Below are 19602 nucleotides of genomic sequence, written 5' to 3' on the forward strand. Positions count from 1 at the left end.
CTCTGTGTTCTTAGGTCACTGCACCAGGTCTTACTCCTGAGGTTCCTGACCAGGCACTTTCATAATGATGTGCTCCTTAGCCCAGATGCTTTTTCCTTGCTTTTCCCAATCAAACTTCTATTCACTATTCCAGTCTTACTTGACAGGTCATGTCTTTCACAAACTATCTTTGATTCATCAGTTTCAAACCATTCCCTAAGTTTCCACAATCCTTTGCCACTCTCACTGTACCTCTTTTATAATACTTGATTCTTCTAGCATTTGATGTTTTCATTTACCTGTCTCCTTCACAAGATGCTAATTCTTTGGATGACGGCTATGTTAGCCATCTGTGTATATAATCCACAGGAACTAGCACAATGTCTTGCAATTAGCAGAACCTCCCAAATTCTTAAGTATCTAGAAAAATATTAAATCTGAAAGTAAATAGTGGACATGAGACCATTACTGAGAAATTTATTTTCACTAAAATTCAAAGAACTAGCTTCTCTATACATATCACTTGCAGTGATTTTAGGGAAACATTCTTCTTACTTTTCCCTCAATCTTTTATGTAATGTCTGCAAAAATTTTTAACAAGGAAAATATCATAAATGCAACAAATCTCACATAATCTGACTGAACAGAGATTGACAGTACAAAAATAATTATTAAATGTTTAGCTGAACTAAATATGGAAAAATCACTCAATTGTATGCTGAGGTTCCAAAAAGATTCAGTATAATAGCAAATGACCCCAGTACAACACAGACCCTAACACCTAGGATCTAACCATAAAGAATATAGATAAATAAGTAATTTATAAAGAATTAGGGTAAACGTGTTTAAGGAAATGTGTGGGCCACGGGCTCCAAGAGAAGTGCTGATTGTTAAATACATAGGACAATCTAAAAATTGCCTATCAAATGAACTTTGGAAGAGTTATTTTGAAAATGTCAAGTGATGTGAAAACATATAATCCAATTCAAAAGTGGGCAAAGAACTTGAGTAAACATTTCTCTGAAGATACACAAATAACCAATATGCACATGAAAAGGTGAAAGGGTGGACCTATGCCGGCCGACTCCATCTTGTTCTGTGTCCTCCACCTTGAGTGACTATGTCCCCTATGTGCCCCCTTTCCGGGAAAATCGCAGAAACCTCAGACCACGCCTCCTCCCCTTGAGTAACCTCCGCTCATCCTTCAAACTTCCAGATCAAAACATGCCCGGTGACCTGCGTAACAGGACTCCGACCCTTCCCTAGCCAATTGGCCGAGGCCACAACCCTTCCCCAGCCAATCGGCTGAGGCCACAGGCATTACCTCACCAGCTGCCCCTAGACTCCTATAAAACCTTTGTGCTTTTGAAACTCACTCTCTCTCTCCGGTATCTCACCGCTGCAGGTAGGGGATTGAGCTCGAGCTAACTCCAATAAAGGCTCTTTGCTTTTGCATCGGACTCGGCTCCCTGGTGGTCTTTGGGGACCACGAATTCTGGGCATAACAAAGGCACTCTACATTACTACTCAACAGGGAAATACGAATGAAAACCACAATAAGCTACTACTTCACACACGAGGATAGCTACCATTAAAGAAAACAGAGGGGCGTCTGGGTGACTCAGTCGGTTAAGCATCCAACTCTTGATACAGGCTGAGGTCATGATCTCACGGTTTTGCAATTGAGCCCATATGTGGCTCTGTGCTGACAGCATGGAGCCTGTTTGGGATTCTCTCTCTTCCTCTCTCTCTGCCCCTCCCCCACATGCATTCTCTCTCTCTCTCTCTCTCTCAGAATAAATAAACTTAAAAAAGAAAACAGCAAGTGTTGGTGGGGACTTAAATAAACTGGAACCCTGTGTATTGCTGATGGGAATGTAAAAATGATGCAGCCACTGTAGAAAAAAGCAACCCAACTGTTGCTCAAAAATTAGAAACAGAATCACCATTTAATCCAGCAATTCCACTTCTGGGTGTATACCCGGAAGAAAAGAAAGCAGTGTTTCAAAAAGATACCTGTACACCCATGTTCACCGAAATATTATTCACAATGGCCAAAAGGTGGAAGCAACTGAAGTGTCCACTGACAGACAAAAGGATACAAAATGCAGTTGGTATATACATGAAACGAAATATCATTCAGCCTTAAAAAGGAATGAAATTCTGACATGTGCTACAACATGGGTAAATTGTGAAGACATTATGCTAGGCCAGCAAGCCAGACTTAGAAAAGGATAAATGTTGTATAATTCTACTTTTATAAGATACCTCATCAAACTCACAGAGTGAGAAAGTAGAATGGTAGGTGCCAGAGACTGACGGGGGGGGGGGGGGGGGGGGCAGGGAACGGGAGTACTTGTCTAATGGATACAAAATTTCAGTTTGGGAAGTTGAAAAACTTCTGGAGATTGATGGTGAGGATGGTTGCACAACACTGTGAATGTACTTAATGCCACTGAACTGTACATTTACAAATGATTAAGATGGTAAATTTTGTGCTATGAATTTTACCACAATTAAAAAAAAATAAATCTAGTTTCTAAAATGTCCAGGAATAGGGAGTTGCGGCAAGATGTCGGCTTAGGAGGACGCTGGGCTCACCGCACGTCCTGCTGATCACTTAGATTCCATCTACACCTGCCTAAATAACCCAGAAAACCGCCAGAGGATTAGCAGAACAGAGTCGCCGGAGCCAAACGCAGACGAGAGGCCCACGGAAGAGGGTAGGAAGGGCGGCGAGGCGGTGCGCGCTCCACGGACTGGCGGGAGGGAGCCGGGGCGGAGGGGCGGATCACCGGCCAAGCAGAGCCCCCGAGTCTGGCTTGCAAAAGCGGAGGGGCCTGACGGACTGTATTCCCACAACAAGCGCGACTTAGCGTCTGGGAGGTCATAAGTTAACAGCTCTGCTCGGAAAGCGGGAAGGCTGGAGGACAAAGGGAGGGAGAGCTGCTGAGCCCCCTGACAACAGAGCTCAGTTTGGTGGGGAACAAAGGCGCTCGCCAGCGCCATCTCCCCCGCCCATCCCCCAGCCGAAATCCCAAAGGGAACCGGTTCCTGCCAGGGAACTTGCTCGCTCCGCGGAAACACCCAACTCTGCGCTTCTGCGGAGCCAAACCTCCGGCAGCGGATCTGACTCCCTCCCGCTGCCACAGGGCCCCTCCTGAAGTGGATCACCTAAGGAGAAGCGATCTAAGCCTGCCCCTCCTGCCCCCGAGCACCTTGCCTACCCACCCCAGCTAATACGCCAGATCCCCAGCATCACAAGCCTGGCAGGGTGCAAGTAGCCCAGACGAGCCACACCACCCCACAGTGAATCCCGCCCCTAGGAGAGGGGAAGAGAAGGCACACACCAGTCTGACTGTGGCCCCAGCGGTGGGCTGGGGGCAGACATCAGGTCTGACTGCGGCCCCGCCCACCAACTCCAGTTATACACCACAGCACAGGGGAAGTGCCCTGCAGGTCCTCACCACGCCAAGGACTGTCCAAAATGACCAAGCGGAAGAATTCCCCTCAGAAGAATCTCCAGGAAATAACAACAGCTAATGAGCTGATCAAAAAGGACTTAAATAACATAACAGAAAGTGAATTTAGAATAATAGTCATAAAATTAATCGCTGGGCTTGAAAACAGTATACAGGACAGCAGAGAATCTCTTGCTACAGAGATCAAGGGACTAAGGAACAGTCACGAGGAGCTGAAAAACGCTTTAAACGAAATGCATAACAAAATGGAAACCACCACAGCTCGGCTTGAAGAGGCAGAGGAGAGAATAGGTGAACTAGAAGATAAAGTGATGGAAAAAGAGGAAGCTGAGAAAAAGAGAGATAAAAAAATCCAGGAGTATGAGGGGAAAATTAGAGAATTAAGTGATACACTAAAAAGAAATAATATATGCATAATTGGTATCCCAGAGGAGGAAGAGAGAGGGAAAGGTGCTGAAGGGGTACTTGAAGAAATCATAGCTGAGAACTTCCCTGAACTGGGGAAGGAAAAAGGCATTGAAATCCAAGAGGCACAGAGAACTCCCTTCAGACGTAACTTGAATCGATCTTCTGCACGACATATCATAGTGAAACTGGCAAAATACAAGGATAAAGAGAAAATTCTGAAAGCAGCAAGGGGTAAACGTGCCCTCACATATAAAGGGAGACCTATAAGACTCGTGACTGATCTCTCTTTTGAAACTTGGCAGGCCAGAAAGAATTGGCACGAGATTTTCAGGGTGCTAGACAGAAAAAATATGCAGCCAAGAATCCTTTATCCAGCAAGTCTGTCATTTAGAATAGAAGGAGAGATAAAGGTCTTCCCAAACAAACAAAAACTGAAGGAATTTGTCACCACTAAACCAGCCCTACAAGAGATCCTAAGGGGGACCCTGTGAGACAAAGTCCCGGAGACATCACTATAAGCATAAAACATACAGACATCACAATGACTCTAAACCCGTATCTTTCTATAATAACACTGAATGTAAATGGATTAAATGCGCCAACCAAAAGACATAGGGTATCAGAATGGATAAAAAAACAAGACCCATCTATTTGCTGTCTACAAGAGACTCATTTTAGACCTGAGGACACCTTTAGATTGAGAGTGAGGGGATGGAGAACTATTTATCATGCGACTGGAAGCCAAAAGAAAGCTGGAGTAGCCATACTTACATCAGACAAACTAGACTTTAAATTAAAGGCTGTAACAAGAGATGAAGAAGGACGTTATATAATAGTTACAGGGTCTATCCATCAGGAAGAGCTAACAATTATAAATGTCTATGCACCGAATATCGGAGCCCCCAAATATATAAAACAATTACTCATAAACATAAGCAACCTCATTGATAAGAATGTGGTAATTGCAGGGGACTTTAATACACCACTTACAGAAATGGATAGATCATCTAGACACACGGTCAATAAAGAAACAAGGGCCCTGAATGAGACATTGGATCAGATGGACTTGACAGATATATTTAGAACTCTGCATCCCAAAGCAACAGAATATACTTTCTTCTCGAGTGCACATGGAACATTCTCCAAGATAGATCATATACTGGGTCACAAAACAGCCCTTCATAAGTTTACAAGAATTGAAATTATACCATGCATACTTTCAGACCACAATGCTATGAAGCTTGAAATCAACCACAGAAAAAAGTCTGGAAAACCTCCAAAAGCATGGAGGTTAAAGAACACCCTACTAACGAATGAGTGGGTCAACCAGACAATTAGAGAAGAAATTAAAAAATATATGGAAACAAACAAAAATGAAAATACAACAATCCAAATGCTTTGGGACGCAGCAAAGGCAGTCCTGAGAGGAAAATACATTGCAATCCAGGCCTAGCTCAAGAAACAAGAAAAATCCCAAATACAAAATCTAACAGCACACCTAAAGGAACTAGAAGCAGAACAGCAAAGGCAGCCTAAGCCCAGCAAAAGAAGAGAAATAATAAAGATCAGAGCAGAAATAAACAATATAGAAACTAAAAAAACTGTAGAGCAGATCAACGAAACCAAGAGTTGGTTTTTTGAAAAAATAAACAAAATTGACAAACCTCTAGCCAGGCTTCTCAAAAAGAAAAGGGAGATGACCCAAATAGATAAAATCATGAATGAAAATGGAATGATTACAACCAATCCCTCAGAGATACAAACAATTATCAGGGAATACTATGAAAACTTATATGCCAACAAATTGGACAACCTGGAAGAAATGGACAAATTCCTGAACACCCACACTCTTCCAAAAGTCAATCAGGAGGAAATAGAAAGCTTGAACAGACCCATAACCAGCGAAGAAATTGAATCGGTTATCAAAAATCTCCCAACAAATAAGAGTCCAGGACCAGATGGCTTCCCAGGGAAGTTCTACCAGACGTTTAAAGCAGAGATAATACCTATCCTTCTCAAGCTATTCCAAGAAATAGAAAGGGAAGGAAAACTTCCAGACTCATTCTATGAAGCCAGTATTACTTTGATTCCTAAACCAGACAGAGACCCAGTAAAAAAAGAGAACTACAGGCCAATATCCCTGATGAATATGGATGCAAAAATTCTCAATAAGGTACTAGCAAATCGAATTCAATGGCATATAAAAAGAATTATTCACCATGATCAAGTGGGATTCATTCCTGGGATGCAGGGCTGGTTCAACATTCGCAAATCAATCAACATGATACATCACATTAACAAAAAAAAAGAGAAGAACCATATGATCCTGTCAATCGATGCAGAAAAGGCCTTCGACAAAATCCAGCACCCTTTCTTAATAAAAACCCTTGAGAAAGTCGGGATAGAAGGAACATACTTAAAGATCATAAAAGCCATTTATGAAAAGCCCACAGCTAACATCATCCTCAACGGGGAAAAACTGAGAGCTTTTTCCCTGAGATCAGGAACACGACAAGGATGCCCACTCTCACCGCTGCTGTTTAACATAGTGCTGGAAGTTCTAGCATCAGCAATCAGACAACAAAAGGAAATCAAAGGCATCAAACTTGGCAAAGATGAAGTCAAGCTTTCGCTTTTTGCAGATGACATGATATTATACATGGAAAATCCGATAGACTCCACCAAAAGTCTGCTAGAACTGATACATGAATTCAGCAAAGTTGCAGGATACAAAATCAATGTACAGAAATCAGTTGCATTCTTATACACTAACAATGAAGCAACAGAAAGACAAATAAAGAAACTGATCCCATTCACAATTGCACCAAGAAGCATAAAATACCTAGGAATAAATCTAACCAAAGATATAAAGGATCTGTATGCTGAAAACTATAGAAAGCTTATGAAGGAAATTGAAGAAGATTTAAAGAAATGGAAAGACATTCCCTGCTCATGGATTGGAAAAATAAATATTGTCAAAATGTCAATACTACCCAAAGCTATCTACACATTCAATGCAATCCCAATCAAAATTGCACCAGCATTCTTCTCGAAACTAGAACAAGCAATCCTAAAATTCATATGCAACCACAAAAGGCCCCGAATAGCCAAAGGAATTTTGAAGAAGAAGACCAAAGCAGGAGGCATCACAATCCCAGACTTTAGCCTCTACTACAAAGCTGTCATCACCAAGACAGCATGGTATTGGCACCAAAACAGACACATAGACCAATGGAATAGAATAGAAACCCCAGAACTAGACCCACAAACGTATGGCCAACTCATCTTTGACAAAGCAGGAAAGAACATCCAATGGAAAAAAGACAGCCTCTTTAACAAATGGTGCTGGGAGAACTGGACAGCAACATGCAGAAGATTGAAACTAGACCACTTTCTCACACCATTCACAAAAATAAACTCAAAATGGATAAAGGACCTGAATGTGAGACAGGAAACCATCAAAACCCTAGAGGAGAAAGCAGGAAAAGACCTCTCTGACCTCAGCCGTAGCAATCTCTTACTCGACACATCCCCAAAGGCAAGGGAATTAAAAGCAAAAGTGAATTAGTGGGACCTTATGAAGATAAAAAGCTTCTGCACAGCAAAGGAAACAACCAACAAAACTAAAAGGCAACCAACGGAATGGGAAAAGATATTCGCAAATGACATATCGGACAAAGGGCTAGTATCCAAAATCTATAAAGAGCTCACCAAACTCCACACCCAAAAAACAAATAACCCAGTGAAGAAATGGGCAGAAAACATGAATAGACACTTCTCTAAAGAAGACATCCGGATGGCCAACAGGCACATGAAAAGATGTTCAGCGTCGCTCCTTATCAGGGAAATACAAATCAAAACCACGCTCAGGTATCACCTCACGCCAGTCAGAGTGGCCAAAATGAACAAATCAGGAGACTATAGATGCTGGAGAGGATGTGGAGAAACGGGAACCCTCTTGCACTGTTGGTGGGAATGCAAATTGGTGCAGCCGCTCTGGAAAGCAGTGTGGAGGTTCCTCAGAAAATTAAAAATAGACCTACCCTATGACCCAGCAATAGCACTGCTAGGAATTTATCCAAGGGATACAGGAGCACTGATGCATAGGGCCACTTGTGCCCCAATGTTCATAGCAGCACTCTCAACAATAGCCAAATTATGGAAAGAGCCTAAATGTCCATCAACTGATGAATGGATAAAGAAATTGTGGTTTATATACACAATGGAATATTACGTGGCAATGAGAAAAAATGAAATATGGCCTTTTGTAGCAACGTGGATGGAACTGGAGAGTGTGATGGTAAGTGAAATAAGCCATACAGAGAAAGACAGATACCATATGGTTTCACTCTTATGTGGATCCTGAGAAACTTAACAGGAACCCATGGGGGAGGGGAAGGAAAAAAAAAAAAAAGTGGTTAGAATGGGAGAGAGCCAAAGCATAAGAGACTTAAAAACTGAGAACAAACTGAGGGTTGATGGGGGGTGGGAGGGAGGAGAGGGTGGGTGATGGGTATTGAGGAGGGCACCTTTTGGGATGAGCACTGGGTGTTGTATGGAAACCAATTTGTCAATAAATTTCATTAAAAAAAAAAAAGGGGGGGGGGAAAAGGGGAAAAAAAAAAAAGAAGCTAAGTAGGTTTTAGTGCCGTATTGGATACATGAATAAAAGGTTCATGATGGAAAAAAAAAAAAAAGTCCAGGAATATAGGGGCTCCTGGGTGGCTCAGCTGGCTAAGCATCGAACTTTTGATTTTGGCTCAGGTCATGATCTCACAGTTCACTGAGTTCAAGCCCTGCATCAGACTCTGCCGAGCCTGCTTGGGATTTTCTCCCTCCCTCCCTCTCTACCCCTCCCCCACTCGCACACTCTCACTTTCTCTCTCAAAAGAAATAAACATTTTTTAAAAACCCACTCAAGTGTCTAGGAAAATAATGGGAATTTTGTATCTATCTGTGGCAAGGCCATTTAACATTCCATACTGTCAAGTTTTACTGCTTTGTGCTAAAAATTACATAAATTCAGTGCAGAAAACACTGGCTATTCCTCATTAGAAGCTCTGATTTGCTATTGCTTAGCATATTACAGTAATATTTAGGTATATTAGTAATATTTAGTAATATTTAGGTATTACAGTAATATTTAGTTATGCACCTTATTTATATATAACTAAAAATTGGCAGAGAAATATAATCAAAAAAATAATACCAGTGAAAAGTGCCTACTTTTCTGTACCCTGAACTCCACTGATGGCACCACAAAGCCACAATGGTTTACATGATTTCCTATTAGGAGCTCTTGAAAACAAGCTAAAATTGGGATCAGTGTTCAAGTATTTATGTGGATCGATGTAATTATTAGTCAATAAATGCAGTTTGTTAGACAACATCTTTTAAAACATGGGGTCCATGGGAAGAAATAATTGTAAATTATACTCAGGAACTTACTTTCATCTTGATGTGTTATCTCCTGAAGTTTGCTTTGTAGTCTCTAGGAGGTAAAAACACAAAACAAAAACACAGGAGGTAAGAGGAACACTGTTACCTAATCCACAAATATTTGAACTACATATTTTACAAGAAAAAACCTAAAGAAACAACAAGGTTATAAAGAATGACCCTTACTGTCATTCAGAAGAGAATTCTTGTGTATATAGAAAGCAGAGCTAGCAGTACTGAAGGGGACCCAAAATACCAAGTGTCACTTAATCTGCCCCGCTCTGCTTCTGTTGTACCACCATATAGTCATCAGTGACATTCTCTAGCAGGGTAATTAGGAGTAGGATTTATCCGAGCTTTGTATAAGGGAATAAAATTCACACTGGGCTATGAGAAAAAGGGGTGAGAGGGAATAAGAAAGAACATACAAGACTGTCTGCACAGCAGAGGGCACAGCCTTGAGTGTGGCACCTCTAAATATGCAATTGCAGTGTCCACTGCTCTAACCGAATACTAGGATCCTCAGAAAGCATTAACTGATATTCCAGCATTACTGATATTCCAGATATTACTATACACTGAGAGTGACCTTTAATATATCCCTCCTACTCCAAATTTGCTCTTTGTCTTGAGGTCCCTTATAGGCTAAAAATCATACAACTGTCATCAACCACTTCCTCTTATTTCCTCCATACTATATTCAAAGATCAAAAGTTCTCAAATCCAATCCTCTTCCCACTCCACCACCACCACCGCCTCCAGCTCAAGCCTCACAGATTCACACCCACACTACACAGCTTCCCAAGTGCTCTCTGCTTCCTCCCTAAGATGAACCTCCCCCTTTTCTACCTGCCCCTCAGTCTCCTACCTAACCAGAGCAGTCTTAATGAAACAACATTGTATCAGTTCCTTCGCTTATAAACTTTTAGTTGATCTTGTGTGAACGACAGAGTCTGTCCTAATTCTTTAGGGTGTCCTACAAAACCTTCCCAGATCTGCACCCAGCCTTTGCTTCTAGCCTGCCAATACATGGATAGTGGAGCCCTAGTAAAATGCTGGCTGCTCTCCCAGTCTTTCGTATTTCTTTGTACTCCTATGCTTTTGTAAATAATGGTGTTATTCCCTTCAAGGATATACTGCCTCTCTTTCCCCCATCCGTGCCAGGAATACTTTTAACTATCCTTTAAAACTAGATTCACGATATCTTCAACAAATAGACGACAAGGAAAAAAGAGATGTAGGGATAACTTCTACATTAAAAGAGGTTGAGAGCTTACACAAAACCTCTGTGGAATATTCTTCCTGGCCTGTTTTATGATTACGCAGCTAGAGAAAAACTAGAAGCCAATAAAGAAATTCTTTTTTTTTTTCCTTGCTCTAAACATCTTTTTTAACTTAAATTCAAGTTAGTTAACATGTAGTGTAGTACTGGTTTCGGGACTAGAATTTAGTGATTCATCACTTCCATATAATCTGACCTGTCAGATGCCGTTTAGTTTTGTTGATTGCTTCCTTCACTGTGCAGAAGCTTTTTATCTTGATGGGGTCCCAATAGTTCATTTTTGCTTTTGTTTCCCTTGCCTCCTGAAATATGTCTAGTAAGAAGTATAGTCACATTTTTGCTGCAGCTAAGGTCAAAGAGGCTGCTGCCTGTATTCTTCTCTAGGATTTTGATGGTTTCCTGTCTCACATTTAGGTCTTTTATTCATTTTGAATTTACTTTTGTGTATGGTGTAAGAAAGTGGTCCAGTTCCATTCCTCTGCATGTTGCTGCATGTATGCTGGATACACATACATACATATATAGGAAGACAGGATATCCCTAATCTATTCCTTAGCTAGATAGCAGTATATAAAAAACTGATACAATACTTCACACTTATTAGAATGGCTACCAACAAGAAAACAGAGAAAAGCAAGTGTTGGAGAAAATGTAAAGAAATTAAAAGCCTTTGTGCGTTTCTGATGAGAATGTAAAATGGTGTAGCCACTATGGAAAGCAGTATGGCAATTCTTTAAAAATTAAAAATAGTATTTTCATTTAATTCAGTAACTCCATTCTGGTTGTATGCCCAGAATAAATGAAAGCAGAGTCTTGAAAAGATGTTTGTACACCCATGTTCATGGCAGAATTGTTCACAAAGTTTGAAAGGCAGAAGCAACCCAAGTGTCTACCAACAGATGAATGAATAAACAAAATTTGGTATATACATAAAATGGAGTACTATCCAGCCTTAAAACTGAATGAAATTCTGGCACATGCTACAACATGGGTAAATCTTTAAGACTTTATGATTAATGTATACAAAAAGGCAAATACTGTGTGATTCCATGTATGTGAGGTAGAGTAGTCAAATTCATGGAGTCATAAAGAATGGGGGCTGCCAGGGGATGTGGGGAGGGAGGAATGGGAGATTACCATTTAATGGGTATAGAGTTTCAGTTTGGGAAGTTGAAAAAGTTCTGGAGAGGGATAGCGGTGACGATTGCACAAAAATGTGACTACACTTAATACCACCAAAATGATAAGTTTTTATTGTAGGTATAACAATTTTAAGAATGGATAAAAATTTTTGTGAAAAACTGATAGAACATCAACTGTTGGTGAGAATTAGCAACCCAAACTCTTATACATTATTGGAGGGGATGTAAAATGGAATAACCACTTTGGAAAGAGGCCTGGTAATATTTTATAGACCTAAAACCTAGACCTATCCTATGACCTAGGGATTCCAGTCCTTGGTACTGACATTTTCCTGTGAAAATGAAAATATTTGTGTACAAAAGTGATCGTAGTAGCTTTACTCTTAATAGCCAAAAACTAGAAATAGCCCAGGTGTCAATCATCAAGAGACTGAATGAATAGTAGTATATTCGTACAATACCATTCAGCAATAAAAGAAACGGACTACTGATACATCTCAAAAATATGGTGAAAGGAGAATTATACAAGACTACTAAGGGAGGAACCCATGAATGCATGAATGCATAAAATAGGTAAAACTAATTCACAGTGAAAAAAAAAAAAGAACAGAAAAATGATGATCTGTGGGGGGACAAAAGTGGGAATGCGTATGAAGAGGCATGAAGGAACTTTCTCTGATGAAGCTAATGTTCTCTACCTTGTTAGGGACTAGGGACATAGGTGTATGCATTTGTCACAACTCAGTACATGACACATTTAAGACTTGTGCACTTTATTGTCTATAAATTTCACCTTAAAAGTATACCAGAAAGAAATGTTCTACCCAACGACTAAACTCTAGTCATGATAAAAATAGTTAGTGGTAAGATGCAATACTGTCTGCAACTTACTTTGACACACAAGAAATGAAGATGGACTGATGAAAACTTACACAATGCTACAGGTCAATTATATCTCAATAAAAAGACAGATTGATGAATGGAGGCGTGGACAGAAAATGACAAAGCAAATATAGTAAAATATTACCTTTAGCATTATTAAGAAGGCCCCATGAATATCTCCTTTTTTTTCTAATAGATAGGCAGTGACTTCATGAAGTTGATACTTCTGGGTAATCTAGGAAAGAAGAAATGATAAGGATTTTTGTTCACAAATCTTGATTGTGGAGAGGATCCTCCTAAAGATGAAAACAATATGACAGTAAATAATGAATTCATACCTCAGTAGTACATTACTTTCCAGTGTAATATGAAATATTGGACTTTCTAGTGTTAGAAGTTGCCCATCTTGGCAGTTCTAACTAAACCATGTTCATTCACTTTTTTCTTCACTATTGTTTAAAGTTTTCATTTACCTGACTGAGTATATCCACTGGAAAAAAGGTAACACATATGTATAAGTGAGATCTTAATAAGAATCAATAAACTAAAAGTTTCTAATTAGTAAAAAAGAAATACCAAGTAAACTAAGAAGATAAATGAAAGGTATTAAGTGCAGAAAATAATGCTATGGGAAAGAAACAACAGAGAAACAATACAGAGTTTCAACAAACCCCAAAATAGTCTTTGAAAAGACTAATAAAGTAGAATAAAACTTTCTTAGCAGCAAAAACAAAAAACAAAAAACAAAAAACTTTCTTAGCAGCAAGAACAAAGAGAGGCACAAATAACATTATTAGCATATAAACAGGTTCAAAGGAGAAAAGTGTGATCATCTCAATAAATGCAGGAAAAAGTATTTGATAAAATGCAGTACCCATTCTTAGCAAAAACAAAACACTCTTACCTAAACTGAGAAATGAACTCTTAATTTATTAAAAATTATCTATCAAAATCCTAAAATAAACACCATATTTAATGTAAAATGTTAGACCCATTCCCTTTAAAATCAGAAACAAGGCAAGATTGCATACTATCACTGTTTCTAAATAATATCCTGGAGCTCTTAGACATCTGGTAAGAGAGAGAAAACATTGTAAATGTAAAAAAAAATTTTTTTTAAAGAAAAGAAAGAAAAGCTAAAGACAAGAAAAACTACCATTATTCTTGAAAAATAGTATTGTCATTAAAAAAATCTAGAAACTATTTAAATGAAGAAAGAATTCAGATTCTTTTCGATACAAAACAATGTATAAAAATTAGTAACATACAGCAGCAGCAATCAACAAAGATGTCATTTCAAAAACTTTCCTTCCACATTGTTAACAAAAAGTGTAAGTATCTAGGAACAAATTTAAGATAACATTTGCAAGAACCTCCTAGATCATATAAAAGTTGTTGAAACCTCACTAAAGAATGTAAAAGGCTTTTAAAAGACAACCATGTTCCTGAATGTGAAGACTCTACGTTGTAAGATGTCAATCTTCCCTGAATTAACCTATAAATTCATTGTATATATTTCATCAAAATGCTGGAAGTTTGTTGGTTTTTTAATTTTTTTTTAATGTTTATTTATTTTTGAGAAACAGAGACAGAGCAAAAGTGGGGGAGGGGCAGAGACAGAGAGGGAGACACAGAATCAGCAGCAGGCTCCAGGCTCTGAGCTGTCAGCACGGAGCCCAATATGGGGCTCAAACTCACGAAACGTGAAATCATGACCTGAGCCCAAGTCAGCCGCTTAACCTACTGAGCTATCCAGGTGCCCCTGTTTTTTGTTTTTTTAAAGGAAGATGACAACATGATTCCTAATTTGATGTAGAATAGTAAGAGCCTAAGAGTACACATGAATTTTAAAGAAAAACAATGAGGAGGGAAGACTCTTCTTTCAAATAATAAGCCTTATTGTGAAGCTATATTATTTAAAATATATGGTAACAGTAAAAGGAAAGACATGACCAAATGAACAGAAGAGATTCCACAAAAAGATCCATGTATATCTGAGAGTTCAGTATACAGCAGAATGGCATTATGAATCAGTGAGGAAAGGATACCAGAAATACCACATACACCACCGGTTATACACAGGGGGGAAAAAAATACAGAAATCCCTCCCTTGATCTGTTTACAAAAATTAATTCCAGATGGATTAAAAGCCTAAATGTAAAAAGCTAAGGTATAAAACTCGTATAAGAGGATATCTTTTATACCATCAAGGTAGAAAAGGAAGACTCACACACAAAAATTTAAACCTTAAAGGAAAAGAATGATAAATTAAAATAGAAGTCACTAGAAACCAAATTAAAGAAATGTGCCACAATACACTGGAAGAAGGCATCCCCAACATATAAAATCAGTGAAGGATTAGAGATGCAGAAATTAGAATTTCTACAAATCAGTAAGGGCAAAAACTCAGTAGAAAAATGGGCAAATGATAGGAACAGATAATTCAGAGAAAAAAAACCTGGAAGTCATTAAACATATGGAAAGATGTTCAATGTCATGAATAATCAATGATACCCATCACGCTGGCAAAAATTAAAAGTCTAAGAGTGTAGGGCTCCTGGGTGGCTCAGTTGGTGAAGTGTCTGACTCTTGATTTCTGCTCAGATCATGACCTCACAGTTTATAAGTTTGAGCCCTGAGTCAGGCTCTGCGTTGAGGGTGTGGATCCTGCTTGAGGTTCTCATTCATTTTCCCTCTCTCTCTCTCTCTCTCTCACTCCCACTCTCACTCTCATTTTCCCTCTCTCTGTGCCCCTCCCCAGCTCTCTCTCTCTCTCAAAAATAAATAAACTTTAAAAAAAAAAAAAGCCAAAAAATGTTAGGAATCAACTAGAATGTGGAAAAGTAACAAATCCCAAAAACATTGATGGTGAGAATAGAAACAAACAGGAGATCAACTTGGCAGTAACAACAGAATAAGCTAGTCTACTGTCTAAGTAATTCCACTTCCAGGTAATTACTTAGAGAAAGCTCACATGGGCACATAAGAAGGTTCATACAAAGATGTATAAGGTAGCATTGTTTAGGATGTGAAGGAGTGGAAACAATTTGAATGTCTATCCATAGGGAAATAAACTGTGGCATACTCATTCAATTGATATATGATCATTAAAATGAATGAGCTAATTCTACATGTATAACAATTGATAAATTTTAAAAATTTAATAAAAAAGCAATTTGCAATAGGATATGTTCTATATGATACCATTATTACAAATTCTATAAACATGGAAGACTGTGTCAGGCATTTTTTTTATTTTTTTATTATTTTTTTAATATGAAATTTATTGTCAAATTGGTTTCCATACAACACCCAGTGCTCATCCCAACAGGTGCCCTCCTCAATGCCCATCACCCAACCTCCCCTCCCTCCCACCCCCCATCAACCCACAGTTTGTTCTCAGTTTTTAAGAGTCTCTTATGTTTTGGCTCCCTCCCTCTCTTTTTTTTTTCTTTTTTCTTCCCCTCCCCAATGGTCTTCTGTTAAGTGTCTCAGGATCCGCATAAGAGTGAAAACATATGGTACCTGTCTTTCTCTGTATCACTTATTTCACTTAGCATAACACTCTCCAGTTCCATCCACGTTGCTACAAAAGGCCATATTTCATTCTTTCTCATTGCCACGTAGTATTCCATTGTGTATATAAACCACAATTTCTTTGTCCATTCATCAGTTGATGGACATTTAGGCTCTTTCCATAATTTGGCTATTGTTGAAGGTGCTGCTATAAACATTGGGGTACAAGTGCCCCTATGCATCAGCACTCCTGTATCCCTTGAATAAATTCCTAGCAGTGCTATTACTGTATCATGCATTTTATAGGAAAAATAAACATAGATGGGAAGAATATGCTTCCCATCTTCAGGTTGGTGGTAACCTCGGGGGGCGGGGGAGGGGAAAGAGGATGATTTCTAAAACAAACAACAAAGATTTAAACCCAGTATGTCAAACATGAACATCTATAAAACTGGGTTGGTGGGTACATTGATATTTGAAATTCTGTACAATTCTATATACTTTAAATATTTTACACTTAAAAAATTTTTAAAGTGTGTGAGTAGTTCAGAAGGTGGCATAGGTAATACAGATTACTGTTTCATAAGTATTGATAATAAAGGAAAGGATATATAACAGTAGTTTAAAAATAAATTTTAAATACTAGCTTCTTATTGATTAGAATATGTATGTGTGTATACGTACACGCATGCACACACACACGTGCACATAGTCATGTTCATGTGGAAACAGGAGAAAACAAGGGAAGGGACCCAAGGCAATGACCATGTTGAGACTACTGACTGTCACTGAGCCTGTCTTATGCCCAGCAAGCTATCTAACCATCAGAGCCTACAAACAAGAGCTTGGTTTCTCTTTTAATATATTTATTGTATTCCTTTGTCTTGGCTTGTGTGTTGGCTAGAACGTCTGTGAAACTTGATTAGTAACAGCGATGGACATGCGCTGTTTCTGACTTTACTGGAATAAAGGGACAGCAGTTTACCACAGCAATGTAGAGCAGGCACTGTGGAGGCAGACTATTTGGGTTCGATCCCGGGGGCTATGTTACGTTAGTCTCCTTTTGCTCATGTTTAAACTGGTGAATGGTTAGGATGAGTTTACTCACATCCACTCTGCATTCCAGGTCTTACCTGGATGGTTTCCTCCAGGCGGTAGCACTCAAGGACCTGCAGCGTCTCTATAACCTGGCTTGGGTCGAACTGACACAACAGCTCAATGAACTGTTCCGTAACAGAGGGAGGCATCTGCAGTGATTCCTGATTTACATGAATACCTTCCCTGAAAACATAAAGAGAAAGAGAACGGCATTAATTCATCACATCTGTCATTAAGTATGTAATGACAGGTAAAAAGTACGTCAACCTTAAAAGCAAAACTCCCTTCTGGTGATATAAAATCGTGAATTGAAAGTCTCACTTTTACTTAGGGTGTTAGGGTGAGCTGTGTATTATATCAGACACAGTCTAAATCACAACAGTTCTCAGTTTATAGTGAATAATTAAGGAAATAATATTCAGTGAAAGCTCCTCTAAATAAATACCAAAGTTGTACTGTTGCTCTAGAAGAAACAAAAATTAACCAAGGATCCACGAGTAATTATATATAGTAAACCATCTTCCACTTTTAACAACTGGCCCTACCATACTTCGTTGGTAGCACCAATCACACCATGTTGTAACTACTTCTTTAATTATCTTTCTTATCTAAAGACTATAAACTTTTTGAGGATAGGTACCAGGTATCTTCTCACTAACGAATTCGTAAAGCCTGCATGTTGTAAGGGCTAGTTATTTACACGCTACTAAAACAAATTTATAAAGTGGATCAGTAGTAGGACACACAATATTCATGTGTTCATTTATTTTGTATGTCAGCTAGTCACCAAAGCCCACTATTCAGAATACCTACAACAAAAGCTAGAGATACTGGGGTGCTGGGGTAGCTCAATCGGCAGAGCATGTGACTCGAGCTCAAAGTTATGAGTTCAACCCCTAAGTTGGATGCAGAGCTTTCTTTAAAAAAAAAAAGGGGGGGGGGGAAAGCTAGAGAAATACAGAATTAGTTTTATCATAGTGGACACTCAACTACTGGTGGCCAAAAGAAATTATTTAGAAAATCAACTACTGCTCATTACAGACATACAAATCGTCTTTAAAAGAAGTCAGTTCCTTTTGAGAGCCCTATCTTTTCTTCACCTCAACTAAAGCTCCTTATATAAAGAACTGGAATAGGGTTAATAAGATACAAAACTGCTTGGGAAACTAGCTTTGTGAAGAAACGTTAAGGCAGATGGTTTAAAGCAACATCTCCCAGCTTTTCTCACATCACGCATACAGAGAAGGACAGCATTTGCATGGCCCCTCAGAACAAAGTAAGACTGATCACAGGGGACTATGGGTGCCCCAAGACCCACCCCAAGAGCTGAGGGGATCCGTCTCTAGGCACACCTGTGACCCATGTGCAGCACACCAACAGTCATAGGCGGGAATCTCTGACTCCGCAGAGAACAATTTGAAGTTATAAAGGTCCTATAAATAATGGTAAATAGCCCTTCTATTTTTACCAGTAAGAGCTTTCAGCTACAGAAAGAGGAATTATATTTAGACATAGGAAATCTTTCCTAAACTAAGAGTTTTGTGACACTCAGTCCCTACCAGAGGTTGACTGATGAACTCATTAATTAAGCTCTGCTGCTTGGAGCTGTCGATACTTGCTGATGGGCTAATTCGGTATGTCCTCAAATTGGCTGTAAATCTCTAAGTTCGAGTTTCATTTCGTTAGTTCACAGCTGCCTTTAAAGCAGGATTTAGGTAAGTAACTGGTTATTCCTTAAGTACAGCATCACCTTAGTTCTTCCTATGTAACATGAAAATTATCTTTTTAAGTGTCTAGGTCCCAACTACACTATAAACTCTGAGAGCAAAGACTGCTGCATTAAATGTCTCCCAGCACTCACACAGTCTTGGCACATAATAAATAAGCACTCGGTAAATGTACACTGAATTGAACTGGACAGGCAATAATGTGCTGTCTTCAAAAAAGGGGAACCAAATACAGGATAGAGGGGTGCAAATGACAAGGACTAGGGCTATGAAATCAGATTCAGCTGTGAATGAATGCTGTCAGAAAGCTCTACACGGACCAAACAGAAAATGCACATGATAATCACAGGGCAATGATGGGTCTTTATGTAAGATCAACGTTTTGTCCCAACAGAATATGCCCACGTAAAAGAAAAAGGGAATGCTAATCAATGATCGTTAACATTAAGGTGAGCTGGTGCACTTCTCAGATGTTTATGTCATATTGTAGGTAGTGTTAATATTTTATCTACGCCACACTTCTGTTACTATGTCTTATAAATGCAAGACTATGGAGCAAATTAAGACTAGACATAAGCATCTGCCAATAAATCCCAGTATTTAATTCTTTCCAGAACACTTATTGACAAAACTCTTTACAAGTACTA

The 19602-nt window shown here is 39.1% G+C and overlaps 1 protein-coding gene across 9 annotated transcripts in view; it reads right to left on the minus strand.

Moving 5' to 3' along the window:
- Window positions 1-19602, minus strand: part of VPS8 (VPS8 subunit of CORVET complex) — a 254914-nt gene that overhangs the window by 77370 nt on the left and 157942 nt on the right. For all 9 annotated transcript variants that reach the window (XR_006299413.1, XR_006299414.1, XM_043594694.1 and 6 more), the window contains 3 exons: window positions 17264-17411; window positions 12760-12849; window positions 9318-9360 (listed from right to left, as the gene is read on the minus strand). Coding sequence is in view for 7 of the 9 variants with exons in the window: in XM_043594694.1 (XP_043450629.1) it covers window positions 9318-9360; window positions 12760-12849; window positions 17264-17411 (281 nt within the window). In the remaining 2 variants the exon portion in view is untranslated. The remainder of the gene's footprint in view (window positions 1-9317; window positions 9361-12759; window positions 12850-17263; window positions 17412-19602) is intronic.

This window comes from Prionailurus bengalensis, chromosome C2 (assembly GCF_016509475.1).
Source record: "Prionailurus bengalensis isolate Pbe53 chromosome C2, Fcat_Pben_1.1_paternal_pri, whole genome shotgun sequence".
Lineage (NCBI taxonomy): Eukaryota > Metazoa > Chordata > Mammalia > Carnivora > Felidae > Prionailurus > Prionailurus bengalensis.